Source organism: Rana temporaria, chromosome 7, assembly GCF_905171775.1.
Source record: "Rana temporaria chromosome 7, aRanTem1.1, whole genome shotgun sequence".
NCBI lineage: Eukaryota > Metazoa > Chordata > Amphibia > Anura > Ranidae > Rana > Rana temporaria.
This window is the reverse complement of record NC_053495.1, coordinates 147,545,165-147,565,915: the sequence shown is the minus strand read 5'-3', so window position 1 is coordinate 147,565,915 and position 20,751 is coordinate 147,545,165. Positions and strand designations below refer to the sequence as shown.

At 43.7% G+C, this 20,751-nt stretch overlaps 1 protein-coding gene across 2 annotated transcripts in view; it reads left to right on the top strand.

The window, feature by feature from the left end:
- The window catches only part of LOC120945732 (calcium-activated chloride channel regulator 1-like), a 98,563-nt gene that overhangs the window by 41,806 nt on the left and 36,006 nt on the right, over positions 1-20,751 (top strand). For both annotated transcript variants that reach the window (XM_040360098.1, XM_040360099.1), the window contains 5 exons: positions 6,207-6,431; positions 8,934-9,158; positions 12,599-12,779; positions 12,868-12,974; positions 18,138-18,359. In XM_040360098.1, the coding sequence (XP_040216032.1) occupies positions 6,207-6,431; positions 8,934-9,158; positions 12,599-12,779; positions 12,868-12,974; positions 18,138-18,359 (960 nt within the window). The remainder of the gene's footprint in view (positions 1-6,206; positions 6,432-8,933; positions 9,159-12,598; positions 12,780-12,867; positions 12,975-18,137; positions 18,360-20,751) is intronic.

Sequence of the window (20,751 nt, the reverse complement as noted above, 5' to 3'; positions counted from 1 at the left end):
CAGACGAACGGAAGTTTTTTTCATCGGAAAAAAAGAGAACATGTTCTCTTTCTAAGTTCATCGGAATTTCTGATGGGGCACACACACGGCCGGAATATCCGATGAAAAAATTCCATCTGACTTTTTCCATCGGAAATTCCGATCGTGTGTACAAAGCATTATAGGGTGGATTTTGAAGTCATTGCACAAACTTAAAGCACTTAAAGCATTACTAAAGGAAATTTTTTTTTTAAATAACAAACATGTCATACTTACCTCCACTGTGCAGTTCGTTTTGCACAGAGTGGCCCCGATCCATGTCTTCTGGGGTCCCTCGGAGGCTGTCTCTGGTCCTCCCCGCAATTAGTCAACACAGTCATGCAAGAGCTTGCATGGTGGTCACTAATTGCGGGCACGCTCCTGTGATACAGCGAGCAGCTATGGCTCACTCGGCCCCGCCCCTCGGCGCGCCACGTCACTGGATGTGATTGACAGCAGCGCCAGCCAATCCATCCGCTCTAGCCAATCAGCGGCCAGGCTGAGCAGCGAAGAGGATCGCGGGACCACGGGGTCAGGTAAGTATAAGGGGGGCTCGAGGGGTCAGGTAAGTATAAGGGGGGCTCGGGGGGGGCGGCAGTATCCGATGTTTTTTCACCTTAAAGCGGAGGTTCGCCGGTAAAATGGTGTTTTTACCCTTAGATGTATGCTCATTTAGTCTAGGGGAATCGGGTTGTTGTTTAAAAATCTGAGCATTACTTACTGTTGTAGAGGGCGATCTTCTCCGCCACTTCCGGGTATGGGCTGCGGGACTGGGTGTTCCTTCTTGATTGACAGTCTTCCGACAGGCTTCCGAAAGGCTTTCCCGACGGTCGCATCCATCGCGTCACGATTTTCCGAAAGTAGCCGAACGTCGGTGCGCAGGCGCAGTATAGAGCCGCACCGACGTTCGGCTTCTTTCGGCTACTCGTGACGCGATGGATGCGACCGTCGGAAGCCTTTCGGAAGACTGTCAATTAAGAAGGAACGCCCACTCCCGAAGACCCATACCCGGAAGTGGCGGAGAAGATCGCCCTCTACAACGGTAAGTAATGCTCGGATTTTTAAACAACAACCCGATTCCCCTAGACTAAATGAGCATACATCTAAGGGTAAAAGAGCAAAAACGGCCTTTATTGGTTGAACTCCCACTTTAATGAATAGATTGCATTAAGGTAAAAAAAACATTTTCCTTTACAACTCCTTTAAGGGCTCATGTAGACAGTGCAGTTGAAAACCTCTTTTAGACGCTGGAAAACTGACAGCTGGAAACCGACACCGAAAAAAGTAAATTTCTACAACTTTTACATATAGAGTTTATGCAAGTTTAGCAGTTTTATGTTCTATCAGCTACTGATTAACTAGGTAATTTACTAATGCTAAATCCAGTTCCAAGTAATGCCAAACAAATGTTCTGAGAGTTCACTTACTCACTCTGTTGATGGAGCCAACTCCCTGTACCTCTGGAAATGCTTGTCAGATAAAGCAACTGCAGTCGGGGTACGCATGTTTTCTAGTAATTTACTTACAAACAGATGCCAAGTTGTAATGATAAAAGCACTAAGTGCATCAAGAACGTCAAAACAGATGTTGTTTTGGAAGCTAAGCAAATTGCAATGTTTCATTGTTATCAGATAGTAAGGTAAGTTGTTTGGTTCTGAGGTGGTGGCCCCATATATTTATAGAAATCACTAATGCCGCGTACACACGATCATTTTTCGGCATGAAAAAAATGTTTTTTATTTCAAAAACGGCATTTAAAATGATTGAGTGTGGGCTACACATCATTTTTCAGGTTCTGCAAAAAAATTTTTTGAACATGCTGCATTTTTTAACGTCGTTTTAAACTATGTCGTTTTTTGGGTTGTAAAAAATGATCGTGTGTGGGCTAAAACGACGTAAAAAATCCGCGCATGCTCAGAAGCAAGTTATGAGATGGGAGCGCTCGTTCTGGTAAAACTACCGTTCATAATGGAGTAAGCACATTCATCACGCTGTAACAGACAGAAAAGAGCGAATCGTCTTTTACTAACACGGAATCAGCTAAAGCAGCCCAAAGGAGAATGGAACTTCCCCTTTATAGTGCCGTCGTACGTGTTGTACGTCACCGCGCTTTGCTAGATAATTTTTTAAAAATGGTGTGTACATGCTGAAAAACTACGTTTTTTTTCATGCTGAAAAATTATCGTGTGTACGCGGCATGAGACTCTGCACACCATGACCACATTCAGCTCCAAAACCAATTGATCCTACAGCATTAGTGAAATAACTGAAACAATTACTTTCCTTAAGGCCCCTTTCACACCGGGGCGGGAGGTGCATTGGCGGTAAAGCGCCGCTATTTTTAGCGGCGCTTTACCGCCAATTTCGCAGTGCTATTCGGCCGCTAGCAGGGCAGTTTTACCCCTGCTAGAGGCCGAGAAAGGGTTAAAAACCACCGCAAATCGCCTCTGCAGAGTATAGCCACATTGTCCCATTGATTTCAATTAGTAATAACATGTGTACAAACATTGGATATTCATGATAAAATGAAGGGGGCACCATATTCATAGCTGGATAAATATGTTGAAATAATAACATCTGCACGATCAATAGTCTTGGGATCCCTATCAAGTTAGAAATATTATAGACACATATCCTGATGGGTGTGTAACTCGTACACTATATATAGTAGCTTGACGCGTTTCACGGCTTTAAACCACTCTTCAGGAGCAGATATGTGAGGTATCTGCAATAGGAGAATAAATTAGCTAGGTAAGTTAATTATGTCAGGGTAGGGGAGGATAGGTAAACCCCCCCAAAAGACATATAGGACAAGATAACTTACAAATATGTGTGCACTAGAAGGCATGGCGTCAAGGACCGTAGGCCACCCAAGAGCATCAGTGTCGGGAGTTGAGAGGGCATGTATAAGGCGGGGCAGCCGAGAGACAAGCAGATAAGTATCCATTTTTTTTAAAGTCAGCAGCTGCCGTATTTGTAGCTGCTGGTTTTTTAAAAAAAAATTGGGGTGGACCTCCGCTTTGATGGACTATTGGATGTTAATATCTCGGTTGAACCACTTACGTGCCTACTGGGTTTTCTATGATTCTTCTATATACCCTCCTCATATCATGAATACTATTAGGCTTGCCCTATTTGTGGCCCGTAGACAGATTTCCCTTAAGTGGACCTCTCCTTATTCTCCTACCTTATCTGACTGGATTTTTGATCTTAATAGGACCGTTTCTTTTGAAAAACATACCGTATTTATCGGCGTATACCGCGCACATTTTTGCCCTGAAAATCAGGGCAAAATCGTGGGTGGGCGATATACGCCGATACCCGCTTTCCCGTGCGAGTTTGAATACTGCGCCGGCATATACCGAGCGCAGTACACTCGTGTATAGTCGGGCAGGCTCGGCTCCTCTCGCGCTCACGTCCTGGACGTCCAGGACGTGAGCGCGAAAGTAGCCGAGCCTGCCTGACTATACACGAGTGTACTGCGCTCGGTATATGCCGGCGCAGTATTCAAACTCGGCGAGGGAAAGCGGGGATTGAGCGGGGAGGACGCCGCAGAAGGACGCCGGACCCGACGAAGAGGACACCCGAAGCCGCAGACGGACGCCGGACCCGACGAGACCGCCGTTGGATGCCGCGCAAGACACCAAAACTGTTAGTACAAAAATCTCCACAGGAAAAGTGTGCACACTTTAGGGGTGCGCGCTATACGCCGGAGCGCGCAATACCCCGATAAATACGGTACATATTTTTTAAGAAATTTCATGTGGAAGTTCGATGCCATCTGGTCACAATTGCTTGAATCTATGTCTCCGATGTTGGTATAGATCAATCTGCACGATAAGTATTGCTCTATATGTATATGGCTATATGTGACTATGTATGTGTGTATATAAATATATACCGTATTTATCGGGGTAAAGCGTGCTCCTGCGTATAGCACGCACCCCTAAAGTTGCCCGAATTCCTGTGGAAAAAAAGATGTTTTGTACTTACAGTTTTGGTGTCTTGCGCGGCGTCCATCGGCGGCCTCGTCGGGTCCGGCGTCTGTCTGCGACTTCGGGTGTCCTCTTCGTCGGGTCCGGCGTCCTTCTGCGGCGTCCTCGCGTCCTCCCCGCTCGTTTCCCGCGCCGAGTTTGAATACTGCGCCGACATATACCGAGCGCAGTACACTCGTGTATCGTCGGGCAGGCTCGGCAACTGTCGCGCTGACGTCCTGTACGCTCAGGACGTCAGCGCGAGAGGCGCCGAGACTGCCCGAAGATACACGAGTGTACTGCGCTCGGTATATGCCGGCGCAGTATTCAAACTCGTGACGGGAAAGCGGGTATCGGCGTATATCGCGCACCCACGATTTTGCCCTGATTTTCAGGGCAAAATAGTGCGCGGTATACGCCGATAAATACGGTATATGTAGCGCCCTGCTCCTGTTGAGTAGGCGCTATTTGTAAATGTAGTTATCTGAGTTGTAGTTTACCTCAGAATTTTATGGTAAATTATGGGTTTCTGTTCCAGCTCAGCTGCGTTGCGCATCTTCCACCTGACTGTGGGTGTCGCTGTCACCAGGAGTCAGGGTTGGAAATGCAATGGGCTGGGTGTATTGGGTGCCTCTTGCCCAGAAGCAGCCCAGTGGCATGGTTCCCGCCACTGTGCATTCTGGGGAGGGGTACTTAGGGGCAGACACCGTTCTGGCAGGGTCTTCCGATCCTCACCTGATGGCCCTCCTGGCCTCAGGGATGTGTTAGCAGCCTTTTGAGGGTAGGCCCAGGAGTTTCTGAGGCCTACTGGTCCAGGGATGGTCCTGTGCTGTCTTCTCTGCAGGAAGAAGCTGAACAATTGAGGATTCCAATAGAGGACCCATCCTGGCTTATCTACCTCACAGTATGGCCGGTTTGGCTGAAAGATCCTGGCACCGTGAGCTGTGTAATTTTTTCGGAACTTTCTAAAGTGCGTGTGTGGTTACATGATCCTGTGGCAGAGGACCGTGTAACGACTCAACAGCATTCATCAAGTTTGTGGCAAAGACTTTTGAACGAGCTTCGCACCGGCTGCTAGGTCAGTGAGAGAGGCCTAAGCGGTGGCTGCTGAATCCAGTGTGGAAACAGTTTGTCCTCTGGATCCAAGATCATACCCGTGATCCGCAAAGCAAGGTACCCAAATCTTCCCTAACCCTCCATCCCTCTAACGGAACTTGTTTAATAAAACCTTTGAAGAAAAAGAAACCAAGTGTTGGTGTGGACATTTGTGACTCTTCAAGAAGGACCCCTAGGACAAGCATGGTGAACAGTAAGGTAACAGCAAGCCCAAATCTAAACCAGCAGCTCATTAGGGGGTAGTGCTACATACATACATATATATATATATATATATATATATATATATATGTTTTTTTTTCATCAAGAGGAATACTTTATGGTCAGGTTTAGTCTACTCTATTTAGTAAGCATTAATTTTTCTCCATTCATTTTCTTTATACGTTTTATGCTCCAAAGGTGTTGGGCGGCGGTGTTTTCTGCTGTCGGGGGTGGGGTATTTTTTGTTTTTTTTTCCTTCAGTGGGTTCATGTAGTATTTGTGATGTTTTATGGGATGTATTTTGTACAATGTGTCTGTATTGTTGCAAATGGAAAAATAAAAATGATTGGCTAAGATATTAAGTAAGATAAGTAAGATACATCACAGTAAGATACTGCCCATACGAAAGAACAATTCGAGAACATGAAATTAAGAACATACAAAGAAACAAAATTACGAACACACAAATTAAATACGAACATACGAAATTACGAACAGACAAAGGATTGAAAATACGGAATGCAAATCATTCGTTATAGATTTCATTTTTGTTCTTTTACTATTTCGGTGTTTTCGTATTTTCGTAAGTTTGTCCATTCGTAAGTTCGTATTTTCTCATTTCGTTATTTTGCTTATTCGTAATTCGTAATTTTGGTTCTTTCAGCTATTCGGATGTTCGAATTGATCCGAATGTACGAATACTAACAAATGCATAAGAAAATAAATTCATTATGAACTGAATCGCACATGTCTACTACAGTGCATTCCTGTTAGTTTCTTTTAGTGACACCATAAAGATAATACAGTACACTGTATATTCCATCCCATACAGCATAAGTATTTTAACAATATATTACAGATAATTATCAATTATAATTTTTATTTTATTTTTTTCAGATAACTAAATTCTGTGATGCCAGCACCCATAACACCATGGCACCGAATCTACATAACAGAATGTGTAACTATCGCAGTACATGGGAAGTAATCATGGACTCCAACGATATCCTTTCCACTCCCCCAAAAACTGACTTTAGTACCCCTGAGCCCACCTTCACACTGCTACAGTCCAAAGACAGAGTTGTTACTCTGGTACTTGATACATCTAGAAGTATGAACCAGGTATGTAAAGGTCTTTATCAAATACATTTTTTATCTTTTATGATAAAAAAAAAAACTGCATGTCTAAGATTTTCTTTAACAACAATTTGCAATCAGATTTTTTTTTCACTATACAAGACTTTTTCATATTTAACTTTGATAGCCAAATCTGTATATCAGAGTTATTACCGCAGATGCTGTAGCCCTGGGGTAAAGGCAAAAAAAAAAAAAAAATTCTCCAATTATATCTTTAACTAACCACTTCACGCCAAATCACGTAACTGTACGCCAGTTGGTTGAAGTGGTTGTACCGTGGTAATGACCCCGGTACCATTTTTTAGAGCTAGCAGTCGGCTAGCTCATGATAACAACAGATGCGGCTAATAAGCCCCCCCTCCTGTCACCTTCCGACTCTCTTCCCTGGTCTCTCTTACCACCGGGAGCCCAAAGCGACCATCTGTCTCGTCCGCCAGCTGTGTGGAGGTCCGAACTAAGCCAGAAATGGTATTTGCACCCACTTCCAGCTACAGTCTGCGGGCAGGACGTCACCTCCCATCCCCCTGTCCCCGTTGTGTTCTGGGAACACTCGGCTCCCAGAGCACAGCGGGAGCCAATCAGCAGGTGCTGCGCGACTCGCGCATGCGCCATAGGGAACCGGGCAGTGAAGCCGGAGCGCTTTACTTCATGGTTCCCTCACCGACAAAGGCGGGGGGGGGGGCAGCAGAGTGACGAGCGATCAGGTAAGTGTGCCAATATTAAAAGTCAGCAGCTGCAGTATTTGTAGCTGCTGACTTTTAATATTTTTTTTTCAGCGGACATCCACTTTAAGTGCCCAGTAAGCAAGTGGTTAAACATGAATTTATGATTAGGTTATATTTCGCTATAGAAAAATGTTTTTAATATTTGTCGAAGTTGACAACTACCGTACTTTATTTTTTCTTGACACAGTGCAAACAGTATATTTTTTTTCTTGACACAAAATAAATATTATTTCCTTTCCTTTGACTCAAGCTAAATTGGTACTTGAAATTAGCAGTGCATTTTTGTTCCATGAGGCATTGATTTTAAAATGACATTGTACAAATTTTAGAGGTCAGATTTACCCAAAAATATGTTACTCCTACATATCTACCAGTCAGAGGCGCTCCCGTCTCATACTTGATTCTGAGCATGCGCGGTTTTCTGCCCGTCGGAAAACCATACAGACGAACCATACAGTTTTCCCACTTGGATTTTTGACCTGACAGGAAAAAAGAGATCCTGATCTCTTTTTTTGTCCGGCAGTTTTCCCATCGAATGGAGCATACACACGGCCGGGATTCCCGACGAAAAGCTCACATAGCAGTTTTGCCGTCGGAAAAAACACTTGTGTGTACGAGCAATAAGAGAATCCACATCCACTGTGTAAAGAAGACAACGTTCTCCCTTTAAAGAACCCCACCAGGCAGTGTTGCTAAATGTTTGTATATTTTTATGAGAAAGAATTGGTGGACAATTGATATGTATGTAGACAATTGCCTAAAAAAGGATTTTTTTTTAGCAAGTAAGGCCTGGTACACACGATAGTTTAAACAGAGGACAATGGTCTGATGGACCGTTTTCATCGGTCAAAACCGATCGTGTGTGGGCCCCATAGGTTGTTTAACCATTGGTTAAAAAAAAGCCAACTCGCTTTAAATTTAACAGATGGTTTCCTAACGGATGGGGAAAAAAACGATCGTTTGTAGGCACAACCATCGGTTAAAATCCACGCATGCTCAGAATCAAGTCGACACATGCTTGGAAGCATTGAACTTTGTTTTTTTCAGCACGTCGTTGTGTTTTACGTCACCGCGTTCTGACACAATCGTTTTTTTAACCGATGGTGTGTAGGCGCGACAGACCATCAGTCAGCTTCATCGGTTAACCGATGAAAACGGTCCATCAGACTGTTGTCCTCTGTTTAACCTATCGTGTGTACGAGGCCTTAGACAGACTGTCCAGGTTAGGGAATGATTAAGCCTGGCATCTGCTTTCCCAGGCTGTTTGGGTCTATTCTTCCTTCCCGGTCCATATAAAAATAGAGAGGAAGACCGGGATCAGCAGAGCTTTTTAGGATGCTTAGGATGTAGTCTGGAACAGCCTTCATTTGCCACCCTAAGGGAATTCACCAGCCATAGATTATATCAATTGGACAGTACATTTTAGAGAGGGGCTTTGTACATTTACCTACAGCCAGGGTAAGGCCATGATTTTGAATTTCATTTGATCGTGGCCCCGCCTGGTCCAGGACATTGACATGACAAGCGTGTACATGGGAAGAGGTCCCCGTACGTGCAGGTCAGGTAGGCATCGTCCACGTTCATTCAGTGGAAGTTTACTGCGAACTGTATGAAATTCTGCATTTTTTTATTTACAAATCTTGTGGGGTTTGGCCCCAACAGGAATAATGAATATTTTCTTTCCTTTGTGTTATTTGCTAAATGAGTCTGATAGTCCAGGCAATATAATACTGATCAACATATTACAAATCATGCATTGCAGGATAATCGTTTAGGCCGTCTGCACCAGGCAGTGGATGTCTTCCTTTCACAGATTATTGAGTCTTCAGCTTATGTTGGTGTTGTCCAGTTTGCAAGTTCCACATCTATCATCTCATCTTTGAAAAAAATGGATAAGCAACAACGAGAAAATGTAATCTCCTTGGTTCCCTCTTCTGCCACAAATGAAATTATGAACATTTGTCCTGGAATTCTTGCTGGACTTGAGGTACCAAGTTAATTTTCCTGTATAAATCAGAAAAAGCAGAGGAAATCTTCATTGGCATACATTTCTAATGAACAGCAATATTTTGCAGTATAGCATAGCTTAGTATGGCTTATGCCTTGTACACCTGATCGGTTTTCCTGACGGTCAAATGCCTGCCGGGAAAACCAGGGGGGAAACCGAGAACCTGATCGGTTGCTTTTCATTGTGTACACACAACGGTTTTCCTGACCAAAAGCAAACATGGCAGTTTTCCCGCCAAGAAAACCGATCGTGTGTACGAGGCATTAGAACTGAATTCGTTACTCTGGAATTCATGCAGAGTGTCATAAACACTCATTAGAAATCTATCTCTCATCCATGCAATAAATGGCTCAACTTTGGACAGATTCATATAACTGTTAGTAAGGTGTTGCAGAATTGCCTCACATAGGGCCAGATTCAGGTAGATCAGCGGATCTTTAGATCCGCGTGATCTATCTGATTTAAGATACCCTGCCGCAAGTTTGAGAGGCAAGTGGGTAATTCACAAACCACTTACCTCCAAACTTGCAGCGGCGTATCGCAAATCCCCCGGCGGAATTCAAATTCCGCGGCTAGGGGGAGTGTACTATTTAAATCAGGCGCGTCCCCGCGCCGATTTGAATGAGCATGCGCAGTCCGTGAATTTTCCCGGCGTGCATTGCTCCCACTGACGTCACTAGGAAGTCAGTGGTTTCGACTCTTACGTAAACGACATCCATCCGTATTACAGAACGATTTACGCAAACGACGTAAAAAAATTGACGCGGGAACGACGGCTATACTTAACATTGGCTGCGCCTCATAGAAGCAGGGGTAAGTATACGCCGGGAAAGCCGCTACGGAAACATCGTAACAACACTGCGTCGGGTCCGCGTACGTTCGTGAATTCGCGTATCTCGCTGATTTACATATTATTCAACGTAAATCAGCGGGAACGCCCCCCCACGCCATTTTTAAATTACAAATAAGATCCGACGGTGTAACACAGTTACACCAGTCGGATCTTAGCCATATCTATGCGTAACTGATTCTATGAATCAGGCGCATAGATAAGACCAGTGTAAGTCAGAGATACAACCGCGTATCAGGAGATACACCATTGTACTGTATCTCTTTGTGAATCTGGCCCTTAGACTTTTGACTGCAAAGCAAAACTTACAAATATTACCTCAATTTTTCTAAGCACCAATATGATAGTATAACACCTCCCCTCTCAATTCATGGTCTGGTCTCAAAGAAGACAGTAAAGCCGCGTACACATAATCGGTTCGTCTAATGAAAACGGTCTGATAGACCGTTTTCACCAGACGAACCGATCGTGTGTGGGCACCATCGTTTTTTTATCCATCGGTGAAAAACTAGGAACTTGTTTTAAAATTATCTGATGGTTAAAAAACCGATAGAAAAAAACGATCGTCTGTGGGGAAATCCATTGGTTAAAAATCAACGCATGCTCAGAATCAAGTCAACGTATGCTCAGAAGCATTGAACTCCATTTTTCTCAGCACGTCGTTGTGTTTTACATCACCGCGTTCTGACACGATCGTTTTTTTAACTGATGGTGTGTAGGTAAGACTGATGAAAGTCAGCTTCATCGGATATCTGATGAAAAAATCCATCAGACCGTTTTCATCGGATGAACCGATCGTGTGTACAGGGCATAAGGCTCCATTCACACCTGGGCGTTCCAGAATCAGGGGCAGAATCGGGCAATTCTACCTGCGATTCATGGCAACTTTGGACGACTTTGCCATGGCATTACGTCTTAATGGCACCCCAATCGCGGTGGAATTTTGCCATGCAATAAATTGCACTGCAATTGTGGTGAATTGCAATGCGTGACACTGTCGTTGAAAATAAGCTTCTGCTCCTTTTTAAGCAATAAGTTTTGCGCGTTGCGTGGCATAGAATTCAGTTCTATGCCGCAGCAAAGTCGCACCCTGATTGGTGTGCCATTGAGAGGTAATGGCATTGCAAACACATCTCACATTTTGCCACAAATCTGGAATCGTGAGCAGAATCGCCGGATTCTGCCTGCGATTCTGGAATGCTCAGTTGTGAATGGAGCCTAAGAGCACCTGTGAGGAGGGAGCAGTGGGTGTGGCTTACTGGCACTGTGTGTGCCTATGGACGCACACTGCCTGGCTTGAGAGCATGTGCACATGGGTGCCTCTTTAGCACCCAGTTTGCAGAGGAGGCACCCAGGGGAGCGGACATAACCAGCGGGAGACTGCCATAGAGGAAGTAAAGAACCACTCTTGGCAATATGGCTGCACATTGCTGGTAAGTATAAAAAAAAAAAAAATGTTAACAACAAAAAAGGACTTTAATGAAATTGTCATAGCCACAGTGCCAGAATCCAAAAGTGTCACACATAAGAACTACTTGTTGCAAACATCGGAAAGAGCAAGGAAACTGTCACAATTAATATGTTGATTTAGAAACATAAACCCCATTTTTTCAGTAAATAAAGATAACTGACAACATAGCAATCTTTTTTAAATGACTAATCTCATTACTACAGTGATTTCCAAAGTTTAGAGGATCCCACAGGCATGGTATATGCATAGTTACAGTATAGTGGTCGAAGCTGGACCAATGGAACCATGTAAAAAATGCCATACCTGGAATTCTTCTCTAAGGCTAGGGGAGTCGGGGACTACAATACCAATTGGATTGAATCATCTCAATTGGCAGACTGTAGCTTGCTTGGGGTAATAGCAGCATGAAAGCTAAAATGCTTTTACCATTTAAAAAATACTCTGATGTTGCGTACACGCGACCGTTTTTCGGGTTCTAAAAAATTAAGTGTTTTTTTTTAATGTCATTAAAAACGATCGTGTGTGGGCTTCAGAGCATTTTTCGGGTTCTAAAAAACTGGGCAAATTTTTTTTTGAACATGCTCTATATTTTCACAACGTTTTTAACGTTGTTGTTTTTAAGGTTGTAAAAAATGGTCGTGTGTGGGCTTTAACGACGTGAAAAATCCGCGCATGCTCAAAAGGAAGTTATGAGACGGGAGCGCTCGTTCTGGTAAAACTACCGTTCGTAATGGAGTAAGCACATTCATCACGCTGTAACAGACAGAAAAGCGTGAATCGTCTTTTACTAATACAAAATCAGCTAAAGCAGCCCAAAGGGTGGCGTCATCCGAATGGAACTTCCCCCTTAATAGTGCTGTCGTACATGTTGTACGTCACCGCGCTTTGCTAGAGCATTTTTTCTTTACTATCGTGTGTAGGCAAGGCCGGTTTAACGATCGGGTTGAAAAAAAACGTTGTTTTTTCTAGATCATTGAAAACTTAATTTCTTAGAACCTGAAAAACGGTCGTGTGTACGCTGCATTACAGTTGATTAATATGTGAACCAGAATGTTGTTCATTGTACATTGTAAATTTTCTATTTATTCCACGATTCAGGTGAACAAAAACCTACACGGCTCAGCACAAAGCACTGAAATAGTTCTAATGACAGATGGAGAAGACAACTTCAATTTGAGCTTATGCTTCCCCGAAATAGCAGCAAGTGGAGTCATCATACATGTTATAGCTTTTGGACCAAATGCCGAAAAAAATCTTGAAAGCCTTGCAGACTTGACTGGTGCGCTTTAGAAATTATAAATCATGTCAAATAGTGACCTATCCTCCAATAACAGAAAGGCTTTTATTGGTGCAATTTGTTCTTTTAGGAGGATTAATGTTTTCCGCATCTGATAATCTGGACATAAATGACTTCATTGGTGCCTTTACTGGGGCTTTACCTCGAAATGGGTTTGACTCCAAACAACCTGTTCAGGTAACGTAACAAAATATATGACTCATCAATCCATTATTTGAACTTCTGAATATATTACCAAATCACAAATATATTTTACAGCTTTTACTCCTACCTGTAGTATGTCTGGGTTGGCACCGATAGCCGAGGAGATATGGCCTCCCAAGCTGACCCTGTTTCCCCATAGACTCCCATGTTAAACGGTCAATCTTTCTAGCTCCCTTGTTACTTCCTCCCATGCTCACCTTCAGGACTTTTCCAGAACCTCTGCGGTTGTCTGGAGCTCCATACCCCAGTATGTCTAGTCATCTCCTACCCTGTTTGCATTAACCACTTAAGAACCGGAACATTATGCAGGTTAAGGACCTTGCCTCTTTTTGCGATTCGGCACTGCGTTGCTTTAACTGACAATTGCACAGTCGCACGACGTGGCTCCCAAACAAAATTGGCGTTCTTTTTTTCCCACAAATAGAGCTTTCTTTTGGTGGTATTTGATCACCTCTGCGGTTTTTATTTTTTGCGCTATAAACAAAAATAGCGCATCAATTTTGAAAATGAATGCAATTTTTTTTTCTTTTTGCTATAATAAATATCCCCAAAAAAGATATAAAAAAAACATATTTTTTCCTCAGTTTAGGCCGATACGTATTCTTTTACCTATTTTTGGTAAAAAAAAATCGCAATAAGCGTTTATGAATTGGTTTGCGCAAAATTGATAGCGTTTACAAAATAGGGGATAGTATGTCATTTTTATAATTTTTTTTTTTTTTTACTACTAATGGCGGCGATCAGCAATTTTTTTCGTGATTGCGACTTTATGGCGGACACATCGGACAATTTTGACACATTTTTGGGGGCCATTGTCATTTTCACAGCGAAAAGTGCTATAAAAATGCACTGATTACTGTGAAAATGACAATGCAGTGAAGGAGTTAACCACTAGGGGCGCTAAAGGGGTTAAGTGTGACCTCATGTGTGCTTCTAACTGTAGGGGGGGCGGGGCGTCAGTGATCGTTGATCCCTATATCAGGGAACAGACGATCACTGACATTGCCAAAGTGAAGAACGGGGAAGGTGTGTTTACACTCACCTCTCCCAGTTCTTCAGCTCCTGTGACCGATTGCGGGACACCAGCGGCGATCGGGTCCGTGGGTCCCACGGGCGCGGTCACGGAGCTTCGGACCGGGTCACGTGCGTGCCGCCGGCTGGGCTCTTAAAGGGGACGTGTATATATACGTCCCTGTGCCCAGCCGTGCCATTCTGCCAACGTATATCGTCGCGCGGCGGTCCTTAAGTGGTTAAGGTGATCATTGAAAAATCATTTATTCATCGAAACCTACACCACCTCCAGGTAAGAGAGAGAGCAAGCTAGCAGCGGAAGCTTATATTGAAGGATCCAATCCATTGTCATCCTTCGGTTGCAGATGGGAACTTTTTAAAGCTTTATAGGCTCATGTCTGGTCTTAATACATGTGAGTGGCTTTCTATTTTAATGCTTTTTTAAATAAAATAACAGTAAGCACTCGTTCTTTAAATACACCAAACCCATCCCTTTTAATACCTTCAGACAAGTCTTATAATGGTTGATGCAACTTTAGTAATGAAATGTGGCATATCAGTTCAATATGAACAACGTTCTTTCCCTAAACCTAACTATTGTGGCATATTGGCCCAGGCATACCTCGGTGAGGCAAGAGTCTATTACGACATTGTCGGTTGGATGTCTTTCGAAAACCTGGTGCCTTCAGCAGCGTCAAACAATTCCACTTACAGACAGTGTTGGAACCCATGGACCCACTCTCGACTTCAGCCATCCCCCTTTTTATAGCACAGGACACAAAGCTGAACTTGCAGCATTTAACCCTTTCCCACAGCCTGGGCCAGCCGCTAACGTGCTATTACCAAACACAGTTCAGTCTGCCTACAGACACTTCTAGTGTTTTCCCCTCACAGTACTCATAGGGCTAGATTCAGGTAGGGGCGTGCAATGTTACGGCGGCGTAGCATATCGTATTTACGCTACGCCGCCGTAAGTTAGAAAGGAAAGTGCTGTATTCACAAAGCACTTGCCTTCTAAGTTACGGCGGCGTAGCGTAAATGGGGCCGGCGTAAGCGCGCGTAATTCAAATGCGGATGAGGGGGCGTGTTTTATGTAAATTCTTGGTGACCCATGCGCCGTCCGTGTACATATCCCAGTGTGCATTGCTCCAAAGTACGCCGCAAGGACGTATTGGTTTCGACGTGAACGTAAATTATGTCCAGCCCTATTCGCGAACGACTTACGCAAACGACGTAAACAATTCAAATTTCGACGCGGGAAGGACGGCCATACTTAACATTGCGTGCGCCTCCTAATAGCAGGAGTAACCTTACGCTGAAAATGCCTAACGTAAACGGGCGTACGTAAATTTGTGAATCGGCGTATCTAGGTCATTTGTATATTCTACGCCGAAAACGACAGAAGCGCCACCTAGCGGCCAGCGTAAAATTGCACGCAATTATACGCAGGCTTATTCAAGTTATGTCTGCGGAAGAAGCCTATTTTTTAAACGTCTCTGCCTTTGAGAATCGGCGTAAAGATACAACGGCGCAGATTTGAAATTACGCCGTATCTTGTTGCTGAATCCAGCCCATAGAGTTCCCCCATCAGCCTCAGTACTGAGTCTTGATTGATGTGTAAGTCATCAGGAGGAGCCACTGAGCAATGTATGGAAGCAGAAGGTTGACATTCCAAGGAGATATTCCAGAGGACATCAGGGAATGGTTCCTCCACAATGGAGTTTATCATGGTCACTTTATTCAGCAGGATGGTCACTGTATTTGCAGCCTTCTTTCTATGTATTTTGAATTGGTGCAAGGTAGTTGTTTTTCTTAGTTTTGGAAAATGTTTAAAAAGTCAATATTTTCAAAACACTGTCAAATTTTTATTTATTTCCTTGACCCAGTTGGTGATATTTCACCTCACTTCCTGTTCCATTGACAACTTGTGACAGCAGAACCAGAAACAAGAGGAATGGTTGTCGTCACAGAAAGCCACAGATAAAAACAATGACATGATAGAGGTTCTAGTCTTTCCCGATTTCACTGAAAACATTTATGTTGATGCAGTCTGTATCTTCACTGTAAAGAATACCGATTACTTCTGGTCTCAGTAGGAATTGGGGGAATATGTGCTAAATACAGCTAAGCAGAAAGACCACAATAAAAACCCTACTGGAGTTCAATGACTTCCATAGTCTGTGGAAAACACAGAAAAAAGAAGTTTCGGTTAGCTTTGAAGTGGAGTTCCACCCATAAATATAACATTACATCAGTAGTTTTAAAAAAATGTCATTAGTCCTTTAAGAATTTTTTTTTTTTTTTTAGATGCCTTCAAAGTGTTGTTGCTAGGCAGATTAGTTAATCTTCCCTCTTCCTGCACCTAGGTGCTTAAGCTTCCTAACCTACACCGCACAGACTCCTGGGAATGTAGTGGGTGTAACTTTCCAGGAGTCTGTGCACTCCCCAGTCTCGAAGAATCATGTGACTTGGACAGTACAGGTGCTGAAACCTGATCTGAAACCTATTACACTGCTTGTGCAGCACTGAGCATGTGCGAGATCTGCAAGGCTGAAATCCAGGAAGTCATACAGTCTGGCTTCATGATGCCTACACTTAAGATGGCCCCAGTCAATTTATATTTTATAAAGTGTCTAAATGCTGTAACAACCTAATAAATGGACCTTAGTTTACAGACTAACTTTACTAGAATACATTAAGCTTGTGTATTACAGGGGTATTTATATTTAAAAAGTGAAACTGTGGCCGGAACTCCGCTTTAAATCAGAAAGGCTTACTGCAAAAGAACTCTACAAATTGCAGTCCCTCACAGATGCTCATTTGTAAGACGATCTCATGCCCCATACACACGATCGGTTTTCCCGTTGAAAAAAGTCCAATGAGAGCTTTAGGTCGGGATTCCTGACCGTTTGTATGCTCCATCAGACATTTTTCAACAGAAAAACTGCTGGAAAAAGATAGAGAGCCGGTTCTCTATTTTCCCATCAGGAAAAAATATGATCGGAATTTCCTATGGTGTGTACAAATTCCGACGCGCAAAATTCCAACGCATGCTCGGAAACAAATCGACGCATGCTCAGAAGCATAGAAATTAATTTTCTCGGCTCATCGTAGTCTTTTACGTCACCGCGTTCTTGGCAGTCAAAAGTTCACCAAACTTTTGTGTGACCGTGTGTATGCAAGGCAGACTTGAGCGAAATTCTGTCGGAAAAACCATCCAACTTTTTTCCGATGGGAATTCCGCTTGTGTGTACAGAGCATAAGAGTTGTCCTTTAAGCCCCACATGCTGTAAACTGTATGGGGCAGATCCACAAAGATCTGCCCCGGCGCACCGTATCTGAGATACGCTACGCCGCCGTACCTTACTGCAGTTTGGTTTGAATCCTTAAAGATTTTGCGCCGTAAGTTACGGCGGCGTAGTCTATCTCTCGCGGCATAAGGGGGCGGAATTCAAATTGGGCGGGTAGGGGGCGTGTTTCATTTAAATGAAGCGCGTCCCCGCGCCGAACGAACTGCGCATGCGCCGTCGCAAGGACGTCACTGTTTTGACTTGGACGTAAAGTACGTCCATCCCGCGATTCACGGACGACTTACGCAAACGAAAAAAAATGTTTTAAATTAAACGCGGGAACGACGGCCATACTTAACATAGCAGGTTTAACTATACACCACGAAACAGCAGCTTTAACTATACGCCGAAAAAAGCCGACTAGAGACGATGTAAAAGAATGCGACGGCCGCTCGTACGTTCGTGGATCGTCGGAAATAGCTAATTTGCATACTCGACGCAGATTACGACGGGAACGCCACCCAGCGGACGCCGAAGAATTGCATCTTAGTTCCGAAGGTGTACGAAGCCGTACGCCTGTCGGATCTAACCCAGATGCCGTCGTATCTTGTTTTGAGGATTCAAAACAAAGATACGACGCGGGAAATTTGAAAGTACGCCGGCGTATCAGTAGATACGCCGGCCTACTTGTTTTGTGGATCTTCCCCTATGTTGACAATAGTGGGTTTAGACATACCATCACACTGACTAACACCTGAATGTTATTTTTATTCCATCTTTTTCAAATGTGATACATTGTTATTTTAACATACGTATAACCATTGTATATTTACAGCTGGAAAGCATATCCGAGAGCCTCCAACCATTAGCATGTTTGAACGGCACTGTTTTTATTGATAGCACAGTGGGAAATGACACGTTCTTCCTTGTCACCTGGCAAACTGCAATACCAAGAATTAATTTACAAGATCCAAAGGGAAGAGAATATGACTCAATATTGTTCACAAGTGATGTAGCTGCCAAATTGTCCAAGCTCCACTTCCCAGGAACAGCAGAGGTATTATGAAATGTTCATGAGTATAGATAATGTAAACTTCACAGAAAAAAATTCCTGTTGCCAGCCAAACTGTCACATAGTCCAAATTACTTGAAGGTCAGCAATTTTCTTGGCTTGGATACTAGAACACCAGAATCATACTGTGTGCAAACATTTCCCTTGAAAAACAGAAAGGTTGACAAATGTGAGGAAGGATATAATGTCAGTATGGTATTATAAAGTCAATGCCATTGCATTTATTACAGGGCTAGATCTAGCCTATCTGATCTGGGAGTACAGTAAAAAAAAGTCAGGGGGCATACTGTCAATACTATGATAGACATGCAGGATAGCAGTATTCCCCGTTCATTTGGCATACCGTATTTTCCGGCGTATAAGACAACTTTCTGGATGCAAAAAAAATGCATCCAAAGTCGGGGGTCGTCTTATACGCCGGTGACAGTCTCCGTGCTGCGAGCGTCAATGATTTAAAAGCTGCTCCTTCTCCTCAGAGTGTCCTGTGATAGGCGGAACACAAATCTTCCCAGCAAGCGCCTCTGTTCTGTGTTCCTCCTATCACAGATGCCTTCTCATCCTCGGACGAGATGAGAAGACGTCTGTGATAGGCGGAACACAGAACAGAGGCGCTGCTGGGAAAATTTGTGTTCCGCCTATCACAGGACAATCTGAGGAGAAGGCGCGGCTTTCAAATCATTGACGCTCGCAGCACGGAGACTGTCACCGCCTGCAAGTCGATTCAGAAAAAAAGTGAGTGATTGCACTGTTCGCACAGTGGGGGGCAAGTTCAGGCACAGTGGGGGGCAAGTTCAGGCACAGTGGGGGGCAAGTTTAGGCACATTGGGGGGCAAGTTTAGGCACAGTGAGGGGCAAGTGATGGCACAGTGAGGGGCAAGTGATGGCACAGTGAGGGGCAAGTGATGGCACAGTGAGGGGCAAGTGATGGCACAGTGAGGGGCATGTAATGTAATGGTACAGTGAGGCATGTAATGTAATGTAATGGCACAGTGAGATTTGAAAAAGCCTGTTTCTGTCAGCGGTTGTTCTGGCTACCCCTCAGCTTCCAGAAAGACTAGTAGGAAGGGGGTAGTCTTATACAGTGAGTATATCCCAAAATCAACATTTTTCCTGGAAAATTAGGCGGTCGTCTTATACGCCGGAAAATACGGTACTTCACAACCCGGAAGTAACATCTGACAGGTAGTGCAGAGGCAGTGCAGGAATGAACAGGAAATGCTAGTAGCAAATAATAATTCAATTTTAGATCTGCCTTCCCCCCAAATCTCTGGAAGTACAACCACTTATCCATGAGACTTGCTGGGGACAATTGATATGAGGGGCTCTGATGGGAGCTGTGAATGGGCTGTGATGGGGACAACTGATGTAAGCAGAAAGGGAACATTGTATATAGGGGAGAACTCTGATAGGGACATTTGATGTAAGGGGTCACTCTGATAGGGACAATTTATGTAAGTGGGCATTCTGATGAGGCAATTGATGTAAGGGGGCACTCTGAGGGGGCAATTGATGTAAGGAGGCACTCTGAGGGGGCAATTGATGTAAGGAGGCACTCTGATAGGGACAATTTATGTAAGTGGGCATTCTGATGAGGCAATTGATGTAAGGGGGCACTCTGAGGGGGCAATTGATGTAAGGAGGCACTCTGATGTGGACATTTTATAAAAGGGGCATTCCGATGATGACAGTTGATGCAAAGGGACACACTGATGGGGAAGGAGAGAACTCTTATAGGAACCCAATTGTAAGATGGAACTCTGGTGAGGACTCCTGATGTAAGGAGGCACAGAATCTGTTTAATCATCCTAAAAAGAGTTGGGCTGAACACCACCCCGGTTCGGTTCACACCAGAACTCTTGAACATGACAAAAGTTTGGACCTAAGCCGCAAACCATATTAAAATTTATGGGACCCAAACCTTAAAAAAATTAAAAGTGCCAATTTTGAAGGCTTATGCCGCGTACACACGGTAGTTTTTTGTCATAAAAAAAACCCGACATTTTTAAAAAACGTCATTTAAAATGACCGTGTGTGGGGAAAATGTCGTTTTATGTCTTCTGAAAAACGACAAAAAAAAAGAAAAAAAAGAAACGAGCATGCTTCAATTTTTTTATGTCGTTTTTCAAAACGTCGTTTTTTGGGTCATAAAAAATGACCGCGTGTAGCTAAAACTACGTTTAAAACAACGTTTTTAAACCCGTGCATGCTCAGAAGCAAGTTATAACGCAAGCTTGAATGGAACAGAGTGCCGCCGTATGTGCTGAACGTAACCGCGCTTTGCTAGAGCTTTTGGAAAAAACGATGGTGTGTATGCTACGTAATTTTTTAAAATGAAGTTTGAAAAACTTCGTTGTTTTTCATGCTAAAAAATGACGGG